Source organism: Felis catus, chromosome B1, assembly GCF_018350175.1.
Source record: "Felis catus isolate Fca126 chromosome B1, F.catus_Fca126_mat1.0, whole genome shotgun sequence".
NCBI lineage: Eukaryota > Metazoa > Chordata > Mammalia > Carnivora > Felidae > Felis > Felis catus.
The window spans coordinates 96,394,657-96,410,442 of NC_058371.1; the positions used below are offsets into that span (position 1 = coordinate 96,394,657).

A 15,786-nucleotide genomic window follows, 5' to 3' on the forward strand; every position below is an offset into this window, starting at 1 on the left:
TCTTTAACCCCCACAACAAGCCTGTGGGATGGAAACTGTTGTTCCAGTTCTTATACCTAAAAAGTTGACATCAACAAAATAAGAGTATGAATTCTGGAGGTCACAGACCAGATTTTAAATTCTGGCTCTACCACTCATTAGGCAAGTCCTTGAGCAAGTTATTAACCTAAGATTCAGTTTTCTTACACAAAACATTAGGTTAATAACAGTACCTACCACACAGGATTGCTGTAAGGATTAAATGAAAAAAGCATATAAAAGCTTTCTCATGGAGTCTGGTAAATAAGGGACACTCAATTCTCATCTGCTCTTTTCCCTGTTCTTATTCCACAGCTTTCTCCATGAAGTTATATCCAACTCACTCCTCTTGGTTTCTGCCACTCAAGACTTGTTCCCCTTTTTCCAAATAGGTTTCAATTATTTTCTGAGTGATTGTGAACTTCTGCTTCTCTATCTCTATAAAGTATCTAGTTGATACTTTGTTTTACATTCAAATATTTTTTATAGTGGTAAAATATAAATACCATAAAAATTTACCATTCCAACTATTTTAAGTGTACAATTCAGTGGTATTAAGTATATTCACAATATTGTGCAACTGTTTCCAAACTATCTGTTTCCAAAACGTTTTCATGAACCCAGAGACCCTATTCCCATTAAGCAATAACTCCCCATTCCCCCTCCCCCTAGCTCCTAGTAACCTCTATTTTAATATGTTTCTATGAATTTGCCTATTATCGGTACTTCATATGAGTGAAATAATATTTGTCCTTTTGTGTCTGGCTTCTTTTACTTAGCAAATGTTTTCAGGTTTCATCCAAACAACATGTATCAGAATTTGATATCTTTTTATGGCTGAGTACTATTCCACTGTATGGATAAACCACATTTTATTTATCCATTTACCTGTCAATGGACATTTGGGTTATTTCCACCTTTTGGCTATTGTGAATAATGCTGCTATGAACATTGGTGTACAAGTATTTCTTTGAGCCCATTTTCAAGTCTTTTAGATATATACTCAGAAGTAGACTAGGTGGGTCAATGGTAATTCTATGTTTAGCATTAAGGAACTGCCAAACTTTTTTTCACAGAGGTTGCACCATTTCTGCCAGCAATGCACAAAGTTTTAATTTTTCCACATCCTCACCAACACTTATTTTTGTTTTTGTTTTTATAATAGTCATCCTCATGTGTATGAAGTAGTGTCTCATTGTGGTTTTGATTTGCATTTCCCTAATGCAAATGATGTTGATCATCGCTTCATGTGTTTACTGGCAAGTTATAGTTATATATTGTCTTTAGTAAAATGTCTATCCAAGTTGCCTATTTTTGAATTGGGCTGCCCTTTTGTTGTTGAGTTGTAGGAGTTCTTTGTATATTCTGGATATTAATCTCTTATCAGATATTGACTTACAAATATTTTCTCCCATTCTGTAGGTTACCTTTCCACTCTCTTTATAGTATCATCTGATGCACAAAAGTTCTTAATTTTGATGAAGTCCAATTCATCTATTTTTTTTCTTTTTTTGCCTGTGCTTTTGATGTAATACTTAAGAAACCGGTTTCTTATTCAAAGTCATGAAGGTTTTCGCCTATATTTTCTTCTAAGAGTATTCTAGTTTTAGCTTTTAAATTTGGGTCTTTGATCCATTCTGAGCTAATTTTTCAATTATGGTATAAGAGTCCAACTTCATTCTTTTGCATGTGAATATCCAGTTTTGCCAACACCATTTGTTGAAAAGATAATCCTGGGATGCCTGGGTGGCTCAGTCAGGTAAGTGTCTGACTTCAGCTCAGGTCATGATCTTGCAGTTCGTGAGTTTGAACCCTACACTGGGCTCTGTGCTGATACCTCAGAGCCTGGAGCCTGCTTCAGATTCTGTGTCTCCCTCTCTCTCTGCCCCTCACCCTCTCACACACACTCTCTCTCAAAAATAAACATTAAAAAAATTTATATATAAAAAAAGATAATCCTTTCCCCATTGATTGGTCTTGGCAGTCTATGCCCATACCACCCTGAATATGCCTGATCTCATCTGAATGGTCTGGGCACCCCTGTTGGAAACTGACTATATATTTCTAGATTTATTTCTAGGCTTTCTGTCCTATTTCATTGGTCTATGTCTGTGTGCCAGTACCACACTGTTTGATTACTGTAGCTTTGTAGTACTTTTTGAAATTGGTTAAGTGTGAGTCTTCCTACTTTGTTGTTCTTTTTCAAGATTGTTTTGGTAGTCTGTCATTTTTATGCAGGTGAACTTGAATATGTGGTAGATGCATTCAAGAGAAAAGAGGAAAACTCAAAACTCATGCTATCTCATAGTTCTTCATCTCTGGTATAGTCCTAGTCAATGTCTTTTTAGTCTGATTGGTTCACTTTGCACTCATAGAGATATAATGCAGCTTGTGGTCACATTATAAGTCAATTGTCATGGCACAGAGTACTGTAAGGGATGCATGGAAACTCCATCAGGGTACTAGTATATTGGAAACAGCACTTCATAAGGAGACCAGAATCAGAGTGTTAGTTCCAACTGTGTACTTCAATGATTCTTAACAAGTTATCTCACCTTTCTAGGGCTCTTTAATTATTTTCATTGATCTATAAAATGATGATTATAACCCTGCCCTGTGTACCTCACAAGGATATACTGAGGCTCGAGAGATATAAAGCATATGGCAGTATACAGGGAAGCACTCTAACATGGAAGCTATTATCATCCACATGACTGTTTGGTCATCCATCTCACCAAAGCTATGAAACCTTTCATTTGGTCAGGTCCTTGATAACTGTTAAATAGGAATTTCTGGTCATAAAAGTTCACAGATATTCCAAGGTTTCAGCTCCAAAATTATCAATGAGTTTTATTATTTTTATTATTTTTTAAGGTTTTGTTTTTATGTAATCTCTACACACAACGTGGGACTGAAACTCACAACCCCGAGATCGAGTTGCATGCTCTACTGACTGAGCCAGCCAGGCGCCCCAGGGTTTGTCTAGTTTTAGTTGACAACTTTTAACCCATCACATTCCATGTCAACCACCAAAAGGTAGTACTACTCTGCAAAAGACTGCTTTAGTCCATCCATTTCATACAGGCAAGTGTGAGGACCCTGTGAGAAATGTGGAAGCCTGTGGGAGATGGAACTCATAGGCATCTGGGAAAACTTCTGATTCTATCTCCTAAACTGAAAGGAAATACCCTATTGCTTATTCATTTACGAGATTGCCTTTGGCTGATGAATTAGCAAGGGCTACTCACAACAGGAGGCCTTTTTGAAAAGACAAAACAAGCAAAAACAAAAGCTCTCCTATTAGCTGTTGGTTTCACTTATAAGCACTTGCCAGGACTCTGGCAGCAAGTCGTTTTGGGGCCCTCTTGACAAGATTCACACATGATCCACAGAAGGTAGAGAGCAATCTCCTCATCTCTGCATGTTAATTAAGGAGGACAGATGGCCCTGTGATTATTCAACCATATGTAGGTCAAGACTAAATGAATTAATAAGCAACTTAATTCTCAGCCGCCTCCATGAGCTTATGGGGCATCTATGAACAAACAATTGCCATAGTATCCTGGGAAACAAGAGCTAGGAACAAGGAGAGAGATTAAATTTCCCTCATGGTACACTAAAGTTACATAGCCTGGGAAGGGATGTCTCTGTTCCTCCACCACACATTGTCTTCTATATTGTATTTGGGATGTTAAAATGGGTCAAAAGTTACAAATCTTAGTTTCCTATGTCTAAATTGTATAACTGTGGCCCATGTGGTCTTTTTTTTTCTTCCTTTTTTTTTTTTTTTGAAGTTAAGCTTTCCGTAATTGATCGCTTTAGGACTGAAAAGCTAAAGTAGTACAGGCTAGAACGATAAGGAAAAATGTAACAAGACAGGAAACATACGAGGGGGGGCAACGCGATCAAGGAACACGTTCTGAAAGGGCTCAGAGGTGCAAGGGGCTGCCAAGGCAGAGCTTAGTCTGCACCTGAAAAAGAAAAATGGGCACCAATTGAGGGGAAGAAAGGACCAGGAAAACTGTGTGCAAAAGGCAAGAAGCTGTGCAAGGCATACAAGGGATGGTAATCAGACTAGTTGCAGGGGTATTAGCAGAGATCAGTTGGTACAGGTAATCAGTCGCAGAGCCCTGGATGCAGTAATGCTGGGTGTTTATGGGAGGAACCAGTCTTTCCTTTTCCCAGCGTTGCTGCTGGAGTCCACAGAATAGACACTAAAAGCCTTCTAGGAGCTTATACAGGGAAAAGTAGTTTCCTCCCTCCTCTCTATTCTCCTCTCCTTCCCATGTGTGAGTTACTGGTGAGACTGGCGGATTAACTGAGCCGTCCTGCTCAGCTCCCTTCTCCCTTCCTCTTACCCGGCCAAACTCCCTGGAACTTACCAGTTTTCCCTCATCTCCTCATCCTCTTCCAAATGGTGAGCCACTTCCCTCTGAGGAGAAGCCTGCATTTGTCCAGTTGTCTCTGGACAGGCAAGTTCAACTTTCTGAGCAAAGGAGTATTAAACCCAGTTGTCAAATCCAGCATTACTGGCAGTAATAGATATTTTGCTCCTTCCTCTCCTGACTCCTGGGTATATCTGAGTTGGTTTGGGGCACTGATGGAGAAGGTGCATAATTTATTACCTCCTGCTTAAAACCCCAACATCCAAAAATCCAGATATATATATGTATATAAACATATATATACATGTATGTATGTATGGAGCAGCTAGTACTGTTTGTCTTTACAGAGAAACATAAGGGGATGTTACGATAAGTCAGTAGTAATAAATCTTAATTTCTCAGACGTGTGAAACTTAGAACTTAAGTTTTTCTTTTTAATAACATATAGCACAAAATTTAAAGGGAATGGAATAGGTTAAAAGTCTCCGTCTTCTCTAACCCTCCAGTTACCCAGTTCTCCTCCCCACAGGTAACCATTATTACTTTTTTAAAAAAAAAATGCTTATTTTTGAGAGAGAGTGTATGAGGGAGAGGCAGAGAGAGGGGAACAGAGAATCCAAAGTGGGCTCTGTGCTGACAGCAGAGAGCCTGATGCAGGCTCGAACTCATGAACTATGAGATCAAGACCTGAGGGGAAGTTGGACACTTACTTAACCAACTGAGCCACCCAGGTGCCCCTATTAATCACTTTCTTATTTATCCTTCTAGGGCTATTCAATTTGTTTGCAAGCAGTGTGTAAATATTTAAAAATTTTTAATGTTTACTTATTTTTGAGAGAGAGAAATAGAGCCATAGTGGGGGAGAGGCAGAAAGAGAGGGAGACACAGAATCCCAAGCAGGCTCCAGGCTCTGAGCATCAGCACAGAGCCCGACATGGGGCTCGAACCCATGAACTGCAAGATCATGACCTGAGCTGAAGTCGGCTGCCCAACCAAGCCACCCAGGCAGCCAGATATGTAAGTATTTTAAAATCAAAAGGTGGAATTCTAGACACATTGCTGTGAGCCATGCTTTTTTTTTTTATAAAGTTTTTTATTTAATTCTTGAGAGAGGGAGCAAGAGTACAAGCAGGGGAAGAACAAAGAGGAAGGGAGAGAGAGAATCCTAAGCAGGTTTCTCACTGTCAGCACAATATTTTATATATATATATATATATATATATATATATATATATATATATACACACACACACACACATATATATGCTATGAGATCATGGCCTGAGCCAAAATCAAGATCCAGAGGCTTAGCTGACTGAGCCACCCAGGCGCCCCAAGGCTTGCTTTTTGCATTTAACCTGGATTACAGATTACTCCTTATTATTCCTTAAGGAATATCCCATTTTTTTCTAATCAACTGTTGAGTTGGTATACTCAATGGAATCCCATTATATAGCCATACTATAACAAGTCCCTTACTGATGGATATTCAGGTTGTTTTTAACCTTATGCTATTAAAGATAATGCTTTCATGACTAGTAGATCCATCTTTGCAAATGCGTGCAAAGTAACAAAGGTCAGCTGACACCAGCTATCCTTTTAATTGCATTTGTCCATTTACCAGGCATGAACTTTGCAATTCCACAGCCCTCTCCAGTTTCTGTTCTAGCCATGGCCACTGGCATTCATCTGCTGTCTCAGTAGGTACAAACTAGAAACAGAGATACTAGGTAAAGAAATTGCCATATTTAATGCCTTGAATTTTCTCAGATTTAAAAGAATTATAAAGGAAACAAATGCAGGTAGCAGTTGACCTACTTTAATTCTCTGGTATCACTCTGGAGCTACTTAAAATAGAAGTCACATGGAACCCAAGGGAGGAGATTCATAAAGTACATGCTATATATGGTACATATAAAATAATTACACCAACTTAAAAGCAATCTTTTGAGCAATTTTTAAATTTGAGAACTATTTTAATTGCTTGGTAGACTAGAACCAAAGTAAGTTAAGGCAAATTTAAGCTTCCTTTTCACTTTCCTTTTACTCACAACCTGCTGTCCTTCCTAGTGTCCTAGTGTCCTAGTGTCCTCCCAATAAGGGCCCTTCTGGTCCTATGTTGCCATGCAGAGCTTCTTTTCATCCTTCTGTCCCCAAATTATCCCCACTCTCCCAAATAAAGTTCTTCCCCTTTGCTGGACCTAACTTTTCATTCACTCCCAGAAATAAAGGATTTGATGAATTACTTTTCACCTGAGTGGCTAATTTTTTTTTCCCCTCCTGGAAGTACTTAATAGGAGCAGGTTAGTGCTAGATAGTAATTTACATGCATTATCATTTAAATACTGGGAGTAGAATAAGGGCCCAAAATTAACATAACATGCCCAGTGATACAGCAGAACCAGACTTTGGCTGCAGAGCTACTTAACTCCAAATTTGCACTTTCCCTGCTCGCATCAGTGTTCAAATATTTTTGCTTGAAAACCTTCTAATTTTGAAAACTTAGGCATTCCTCATAAAATTGTAAGCTGACATTTATTTTTTTTCATGTTAGTAGTTGCAAAGGTCAAATTTTCCAGCATATTATGAATATTGATACTTGTAATTACAAACATCACCTTTTAAGTGAATCCAATGAAACCCATTTACATCCATTTTTTAAATATATGAGCAAGCCCTTCTTTAACATTTAGAAAATTTACACCGTTCTGTCTTCTCCAAGAACTTGTATTTCCATTCCATTTTCTCCATATTTTTAATACATGTTAATGTTTGAAAGTTTTATTTATCACCAGATACATATCTACAACAAAAATAAGTATATAATTTAAATTTTCATTTATTTTCCTCTGACCATAAGTTCTAATTGGTAAATTTTTTTTTCTGGATTTATTACAAATATTAATACAGAATTGAGGAAGACAACATATATACACATTTGGGTAATGACTAAACATAGGTAGTAAATTTTGTGTTATTAGTTAAGGTAATACTAGCTACTGTAACAGATAAACATCAAATTCTTGATGGTTAATACAGAAGACTATTGCTTGATAATACGGAATCCCAAAAGGGATGAGGCGGTGATTCAGGTACACAGGTTCCTCCCATCTTGAGGCTCTACTGTCTTCAACATGTAGCTTGCACATAGCCCAGAAAGGGAAAAATGAACGTGGAGATGGCATGATCATGTGGGCAGGTTTGGAAGTGGTGCCCCTTAGTTCCTCTACCTTTCCAAAACCCAGAACTAGTTATACTGGCAAACCTGAGACAGCAGGAAGATGGGCTTGCAGTCTAGCAGTATGCACCAGGGAAAGGAGAAATGGATTAATCAGCTTGACAATCTCTGCTACAAGTTTATTGGAAATGCATATCTTGAGAGGAATCATGATCCAACTTTTTAATGAAATCTAATGAAAGAGAATGTTAAAAATTTTTTTTTAATGTTTATTTATTTTTGAGACAGAGAGAGAGACAGAGCATGAGCAGGGAGGGGAAGGGCAGAGAGAGAGGGAGACACAGAATCCGAAACAGGCTCCAGGCTCTGAGCTGTTAGCACAGAGCCCGACGCGGGGCTGAAAGTCTCAAAACAGAGAGATCATGACCTAAGCCGAGGTCAGACGCTTAACTGACTGAGCCACCTAGGCGCCCCGAAAGAGAATGTTTTAATATGCTAAGAACAAATTTCTCTGGCAAATATTTTTAAAATATATTTCTTGTAAACAGGAAGTAGAAAATTTTAAACATTTTATCAGATGAAATGAGGACAGTAATTATATTCTGTATGACTTGATAAAAATATGTTCTTTCACTGAACAACACACCGAACACCAAGCAAAATAAAGACAGGTTTTTGTTTGTTTGTTTGTTTGTTTAGAGAGAGAGAGAGAGAGAGAGAGAGAGAGAGAGAGGGCACGTGCATGAGGAGCAGAGGGTCCATGCTCAGCACGGAGCCTGATGTGAGGCTCGATCCCAAGACCCTGAGATCATGACCTGAGCCAAATTTAAGAGTCGGATGCTTAACCAACCGAGCCACCCAGGCACCCCAACAAAGCCTTACTCTTAACAGAAATATTCTTAAACACAAATTCAGCAAGTCTTGAATTTATGAGAGCTCAATGAATCATTAAAGAAGGTTTCACCTTTGTGTGGCCCATAATGGCTTTCACATCAAGAGTAATACTTGGGATGGGTAAGGAAATTATAAAGTGGGAAAGAGATTACCAGGAACTCAAGCATATTGAGCAGATAAATCAGTTTTACAAAAGAGTACTTACAGAAGTTGAGAATCTGGAAATTGATTCCTTTAAAATGATTTATGTCTATGTAAACTCCTCTGAAAGTATTACCCCCAATTTGAGTACCACTGCATTATACCATACTGCCTTGACAACCCAGAGAAGTTTCTTAAAGTGTTTTTGACAAATGTGGGAGCTATTTTTAAGCCTCCCTTGGTCTTTAGATTATATACTCTGGTTCATGCAAAAGGAAGTGAGAAGCAGTGAGTGGCAGTGGGAGGTCATCGCAGCGTCACTGAGCCTGGGAGAGGCCATGGGTCATGGAAAGGCAGATTCTCATATCCTGCTCAGAGACTGGATATTTATGATGAGGCAAAAGTAACATAGTGGTGATGCTGGAAAAACATAATAAGCAAAATTATTACTCAATATATAAGAGGAGAGAACTAAAAGTGAGACATTACAGTAGTTCAGATTCATGGATTATCTCCCCCAAAGATCTTGTAAGTATATAAAATTCTACATACTAAATTTTGGGGTCTCACAGAGCCTCCCCCTCTCAAAGCCCTTCTCATAAAAGGCAGATTCCTCTTAGGTTATACTGGCATTCAACTGGAAACCAGAATATTTTAACATTAAACATAGCAGTACTATGATTATGTTCATGTTGTAATGAAGGTCTAATATATCTTAAAACATGCAAAGAAGTATTCAATTTTATAGACCTGGAAAACTACCTGGAGAAAACAAAATTAAAACAACAAAGAGCACATCCTGCTTTTTTCACTGAAGCAAATATGTATAGCACATTGGTAGAAACCATTCTATTAACCAAATCATGTCTTAATTGGCCAAGTTAATTGGGAAAATTGGTAAAGTATAAAGCCAGATGTGCTTCCTTTTAATTAACTGTGTGACATATTTCCCTCAAGCTTTTTTGAGACTAACATACCATTATGTATGAACACTATAGTATTGTCGCTTGACAATAATAACCCTAATGTAATACAAAGTTTCATAATCATGTTCTGGATAAAATGTTCAGTTTAGTTTTTTGTTTTTGTTTTTGTTTTTGTTTTTTTTACCATACCTAATTCTGGAAAACATTTAAACACATAAATGATATTGTTCCCTAATCATGATTTTCCCCCAAAAGAGGTACCATATAGCACTCAATGTACATATTTAAATGTTCTACTATACCATTCATTACTGCAGAGGATGTCCATGATACAAAAACCTAACAGTCTTAACCAGGAGACTTGACACTTAATTTCAAAATAGTTAAGAATCATTGCAGTTCAGTTTTAGAGTCAGTATCCATATGTTTCAATGTTTCAAACTGTTAAAGAACAGTCTGGTTAAGATGAAGAGCTTGGGGTCTAGAGCTAGACTACTTGAGTTCAAATTCTTGCTCTGCCATTCAACTAGCTGTGTGATAACAATTATATTATAAAAGTAACATCTAGGGGCTGCTGGGTGGCTCAGTCGGTTAAGCATCTGATTTAGGCTCAGGTCATGATCTCATGGTTCATGAGTTCAAACCCCATATTGGGCTCTGTGTGGACAGCTCAGAGCCTGGAAGTCTTTGGATTCTGTGTCTCCCTCTCTCTGTGCCCTCCCCCATTCACACTCATCTATCTCAAAAATAAATAAACATTAAAAAAAAATTTAATAAAAAAAATTTTAAGTAACATCTAATTTTAAGTTTCTCATATTTCAGGCAGGATCCATTCACTAACTTGCTGTGTGAATTAACTGCATAGCTTAGGTTAGCCACACATTTAAACAGATGTATCTTACAATTTTCTTGTTTGTTTATATCTTGAGAGTTAATCACAAATAATGTTAATGAAGTACTTCAAGTTTTAAAGTAAGTGGACAAAAACCCAAAGCAAGAGTATTTTTATCTTTAACCATACAAATCAATGCTGTGTTTATTTACTAATAACTTAAGCACAGTTTGGCATTACCCTAACAAGGTAATCATGAGTTGCTGAGACTCATACGACTATTAGGAATGCAAGAGTAATTGATTTAATTATATGTCACCACAAGATGGAGTGAGAATTCTCCAAAACACACACACACACACACACACACACACACACACACACACACACACTCCTGTCAGAGGACTACAGATCTGACTTATTTCATTCTGCCATCTAGTGGTGATAGAATCAGGTATTACACTCTATTGGATCAGTCTTCTATACAAGAATAAAATAAAAATAAGCAGTTTGATAAGAACTAAAAAATTAACTGAACAAAAAGATTAAGCACAGAAAGGAAAGTGGTAACACTGGTATAATAACAAGGAGAAGTATGTCGGAGAAAGTTAAGGAGAGAATGTTAGAGTGGAGTCCAAAACTAGAAACACAAGTTTAAAACATAAAATCTATTTTAAAACTAAAATATTGATTTTAAAACCGAAGTTTCTTCCTTATAACTACTTTTAGTACAAAAAAAATTCTAAATTTGGCCCCACCTATTTCTTAAAAAAAATAAGTAGTTGGATTTAACTATTTTAACGTTGCCTTTTTACTTAAAAAATTGAAAAGGAAGCATCTAAAGTCTCTAGGGACTTACATAAATTTTGGGTAGGGCTGTTTAGATTTATAGTCAATAATGTTTTTCTTTTCATTGAATAATAATGCTTTTATTTGCTTGAGTTTTAAATTTAAAATTTAAGGAGTAAATTTTTTAAATTTTTTACCAAAAAAATATACATACCATGTTAAACATACAGAAACAAAAATTAGAAAGCAAAAGGTTAATGTTCTTGATAAGTATAAAAGCTCTATAAATCAATCAGAAAAAGATAATCATGAAAGACATAAAGGATATGATCAAGCCATCTACAAATAATATAGTTAATAATAAAAACTACCGCTCATTAATATAATGACATATAAAATAGTGTTTTTATTTCTCAATTTATCAAAGAGAAAAATTTATAATAACCAGTGTTGGTGAGGATGCAGGAAAGCAGATGTTGGTTCAGTATAAACCGTGCAACCATTCTAGAGTGTGTTAGAATGGGAACACATTTCTACTTAGAATTTCAACTCCTACGAATTTATGCTAGCAATACAGGTGTCCCCTGACATCCGAGTAAAGCATTCTTAAGAAACCTTTCATAAATTGAAATGGCATAAAGAGCAGTATCCCTCACTTTCTTCAAGTTCTTGTTACACCACTTTACTTTTACAAAAGACCTACCTTAGTATCTGTTTTTGAGAACTGAAAGAAATCCAAAGAGGATTTTCACTTTTACGAGAAAACACTATATGTATAGCATGATGCCAATTTTGTTTTTTTCTTTTTTTAAAAAGGTACTTTATTTTCTTCTTTGTGCTTTTCTAAACTTTCCAGTTACATGTATTACTTTTATAATAAAAATAATATAAAATTTCTAATTTATTACACATCACAAAACTCTTGATTACTATTTTCATATAAAATATACAATTCTCCAATCAAATTTACATTTGCATATGGTGAGTGGAAATAATCTTAAAAACATGTTTCATATGTATGTGTTCAGCACAAAAAGGATATCAAGAAAACTTTTTAGATTATTTCAAGAGATCCCCTTAAAGCTAATAAGCATGGTTTGGGAACTTCTCAGTGAAAAGCCAGAACTACATATCCACTTAAGAAAACATTTAGAAATTTATTACTCTAATCCTTTAGTTGTTTTGCATCCTCTTTCCAACATCTCTAAGTAAATTTATTTTCTGGATATTCAAATTTGACTATTTCTTAAAATTAACACATCAAAATAACCCCCAAATATTGTATACAAAACTGCAGATTATCATTTATGCATGGGTGAAACTAATGAACTAATGAAAATCTCATTTACTGATGAATAGCCCATTTATACAAAGATTGTATGTTTTTCAATGTTGTCATCCTATAAAAACATCAAAAATAAAATAATAATTTAGTGTATTAAACTGGCTGCTCTGCCAAGAAAATATATGTGGTAAATAAATTGGATATAGGTTTATAACTGAAATTTCATTCACAAAATAGAGTGGTTTTCTACTAGCAGAATTTGAACATTTTTGGTTTTCAACTATATCTAAACAAAATAATTAAAAATCAATTCAAATAATTTAGAATAAGCGCTTTATTTTTTTTTAATCCCACAAAACTGAAACTATCATTTACATCAGTTGCAAGAGCAATAAAAATTAGAAATAAATTTGCTATAACTCTTGAAAACATGAGCACAAAACAAAACTAAAAGAAACAGGAAAAACTACTCCTTTTAAATTGAAGATAATTTGACTTCTTGTGACATACCCACCTGCAGATGTACAAATAGCAGATGCATTCAAAACAGTGTGAGATTTAATTGATTTAGGATAATATTCCAACCAATCCCAACCCAGTTTTCAATTACTTGTGCAGGCTTATACAGAGTCACAGAAAGCAAATCACTTCTAATATGTAACCAGCTGATGCCAATTCAGAACACTCCACACCAGCACAACAATAACTATGGAAATCATGAGGTATGACTAGGGAGAAAAAAGCAAACTCAGCATCCAAAGTGCACATACTTCATACTCCAATTTAACTGCAATATAGTTCTACTTTAGTAAAAAAAGAAAAAAAAAGTTTCCTTAAACTATACATCAACAAGAAAAGCAAATGTATCATTTCATATTCTTTTTCTGAATTTAAAAAATATATACGTAATCTGCCTTTGTTTTTGGTAAGTTCAAATATGAATTGATAACGGGGTGATCGGATTCTTTAGGAAAGCTCTATAGAAGAGATGAATACAACATACTGTATCTTCTTTAAGAAGTATGAGCTGAAATGTTAGGCATTCCTTGTATTGTTTTTGTATATATTTAAGGAATGCTGTTCTTGTAAACAATTGCTTTGAAAAAGAAATACTGGGACCAAAATACATTAATAGAGGATCTCTATAAAAGGTCACCAAAACTATCCTTGCTCATGACATCAGGGAAAATGTTTTTAGAATTTATCTTGCTAGAAAAAAATGCTACCACTTTTCCTCTTTTTTTCTTTTTTGTGATGATCACAATTAAACATCAGAAGATTTTTCCCAAATAAATACTGATGCAAATGTTGATTTCAAGGGCAAACAACTTTCATAACAGTCTATTTCTCAGGCATTTCACCATCTGTTGAAACTGAGGCAGCACTTTTCTGGTGTGAATTGTCACTGGACTCCTGTGAAGTATTCCTTCTGGGAGAGTTTATTGGGACCTAAAGCTGATTAGCAGATGTAGGCTTAGCAGCATTTGGTAGCTTTGTAGAGGAATTAGATGGAAGTCTATGACGACTACTGTCCTCACCAGAAGTAGATGAATGTCTTTTTCTTCCAAATTCCTCACTAATAGGGGGCTGCAAATTATGAAAGACAACATAGTGACAATTTTACTATTTTTCCTCCCTTCAAAATGTAAGGCCAGGCTTTTTCAAGAAAGAAGGAAACTACGTTGGCACTTCAGTAGATGTTATTAGCATAACAAAAACTTAACAGCAATTTAAGGTATTACATTTCTTCCTCAACTAAATCAGCCTACTAGTATTTGTTCATTCTTTCACTCAACATGTGTTTATTAAGACTCTCGTATGTTTTGGGGCTTGAACTACATTGCAGAGCATAAATATAAAGCTAGGTTCCCTGCCTCGAAGAAAATGTTTCAAAGAGACCTTTTTTGTGCTTTATTCAACCCCTGTCAACTCCAGTCCCTTTCAACCCTAAACACCTGTCCTACGCTTGTTTGAATGATAATGTTTAACAGATAAATGAAAGCAGCAGGGGGGAAAGAGACACCAAGTTAAATAATCTTTAGCAAGTTTGAAAGTCTATCTAGGGTTTCTAGAATAAGGAGACCGGAAAGCATTATTGATGTATTAATTTTAAACATTTTCAAACATAAATATCCATAAAGCTCCCAAGTCCCCTCAGACTGCAAGCAAGGAGAGGGTAGGCAGTGAAAACATATTCTGCACTCAAAAAAAAAAAAAAAAGTCCGCTTTTAAGGCCTTTCCAATTACAAAGATTTGGGAACCCACCACCAGACTAATATTTTCATTTGTAGACAAGTTAAGACCATAACCTCCTCTCCAGTCTTCCATTGTATTTAAAAGCGGAGGCCTGAATTCTTAGTTCCTGTTCAGATAGGGCAAAAGTCACTATTACAGAGCAAGGATGTCTTTGTGAAAGAACTGGCTAGGCTGCTCTAGAAACACTTTAATTCCAGAGACAAGCACGTCTATTAATTCCATCACTAGGCCATCAAACCTATTTACACAAAATATAAGACAAACAAATTACAATACGAAGCAGAGATGGACCTAGCATTCCTTCCACCTCTCTCTTTTCTGTTCTTTTGATTTTTCTGTCCTTATTTCTTTTTCCTCCTTTTATCTTATTTTCATCCCATTCTTTCTTTGTAATGCTTTCCTTGTCAAATTGTTTAAAGTTTATTCTCCTGTCTCTACATATGTATATAATATTCTTGTCCTACCTTTATTGTGTGGGGAAACCTAAATACATGTTACATTAGCACATTTTAGGAAACTATAGGATGAAGGTACATAGAAAGTGAAAAATTTTCAAAGTGGTGTGAGAAATTAGTAACATATCCACATAAAAGTTACTAAATCTATAAAATGTTTAATTATAGGGGCTTATCAAAATTATAGTGAACTGACAATTGGACTGTGGTTATGTAAGATGTTAATATTTAGGAAATCTGGGTAAACAGAGTATATGGGAATTCTCTGTACTATTTTTGCACCTGTTTTAAAGTTTGATTTCAAAACTAGAAAATTAAAATTGTGAAATAAAAAGTTAAAAAAATAAAAATTATAAAATCAAAGTTAAGAAAGTCACTGATAGCTCAAAATCTAAAGGTAATAAAAAGACTACAGAAGATCGGGGCGCCTGGGTGGGTTGGTCGGTTAAGTGTCTGACTTCGGCTCAGGTCATGATCTCACGGTCCGTGAGTTCGGGCCCCGTGTCGGGCTCTGTACTGAGAGCTCGGACCTCAGAGCCTGGAGCCTGTTTCAGATTCTGTGTCTCCCTCTCTCTCTGCCCCTCCCCTGTTCATGCTCTGTCTCTCTCTGTCTCAAAAATAAATAAA

At 35.9% G+C, this 15,786-nt stretch overlaps 1 protein-coding gene across 12 annotated transcripts in view; it reads right to left on the reverse strand.

Annotated features, from left to right (window-relative positions):
- Nucleotides 1-6,919: 6,919 nt before the first annotated feature.
- The window catches only part of LARP1B (La ribonucleoprotein 1B), a 129,163-nt gene continuing 120,296 nt past the window's right edge, over nt 6,920-15,786 (reverse strand). For 7 of the 12 annotated variants that reach the window (XM_023252822.2, XM_023252821.2, XM_023252816.2 and 4 more), the window contains one exon: nt 6,920-7,813. In XM_023252822.2, coding sequence (XP_023108590.1) covers nt 7,655-7,813 — 159 coding nt within the window. In that variant the 3' untranslated portion in view covers nt 6,920-7,654. Of the gene's footprint in view, nt 7,814-8,491; nt 9,037-12,764; nt 14,036-15,786 lie in introns of those variants that run through there. The other 5 variants (XM_023252820.2, XR_002741782.2, XM_023252819.2 and 2 more) reach the window with 3 other exon arrangements.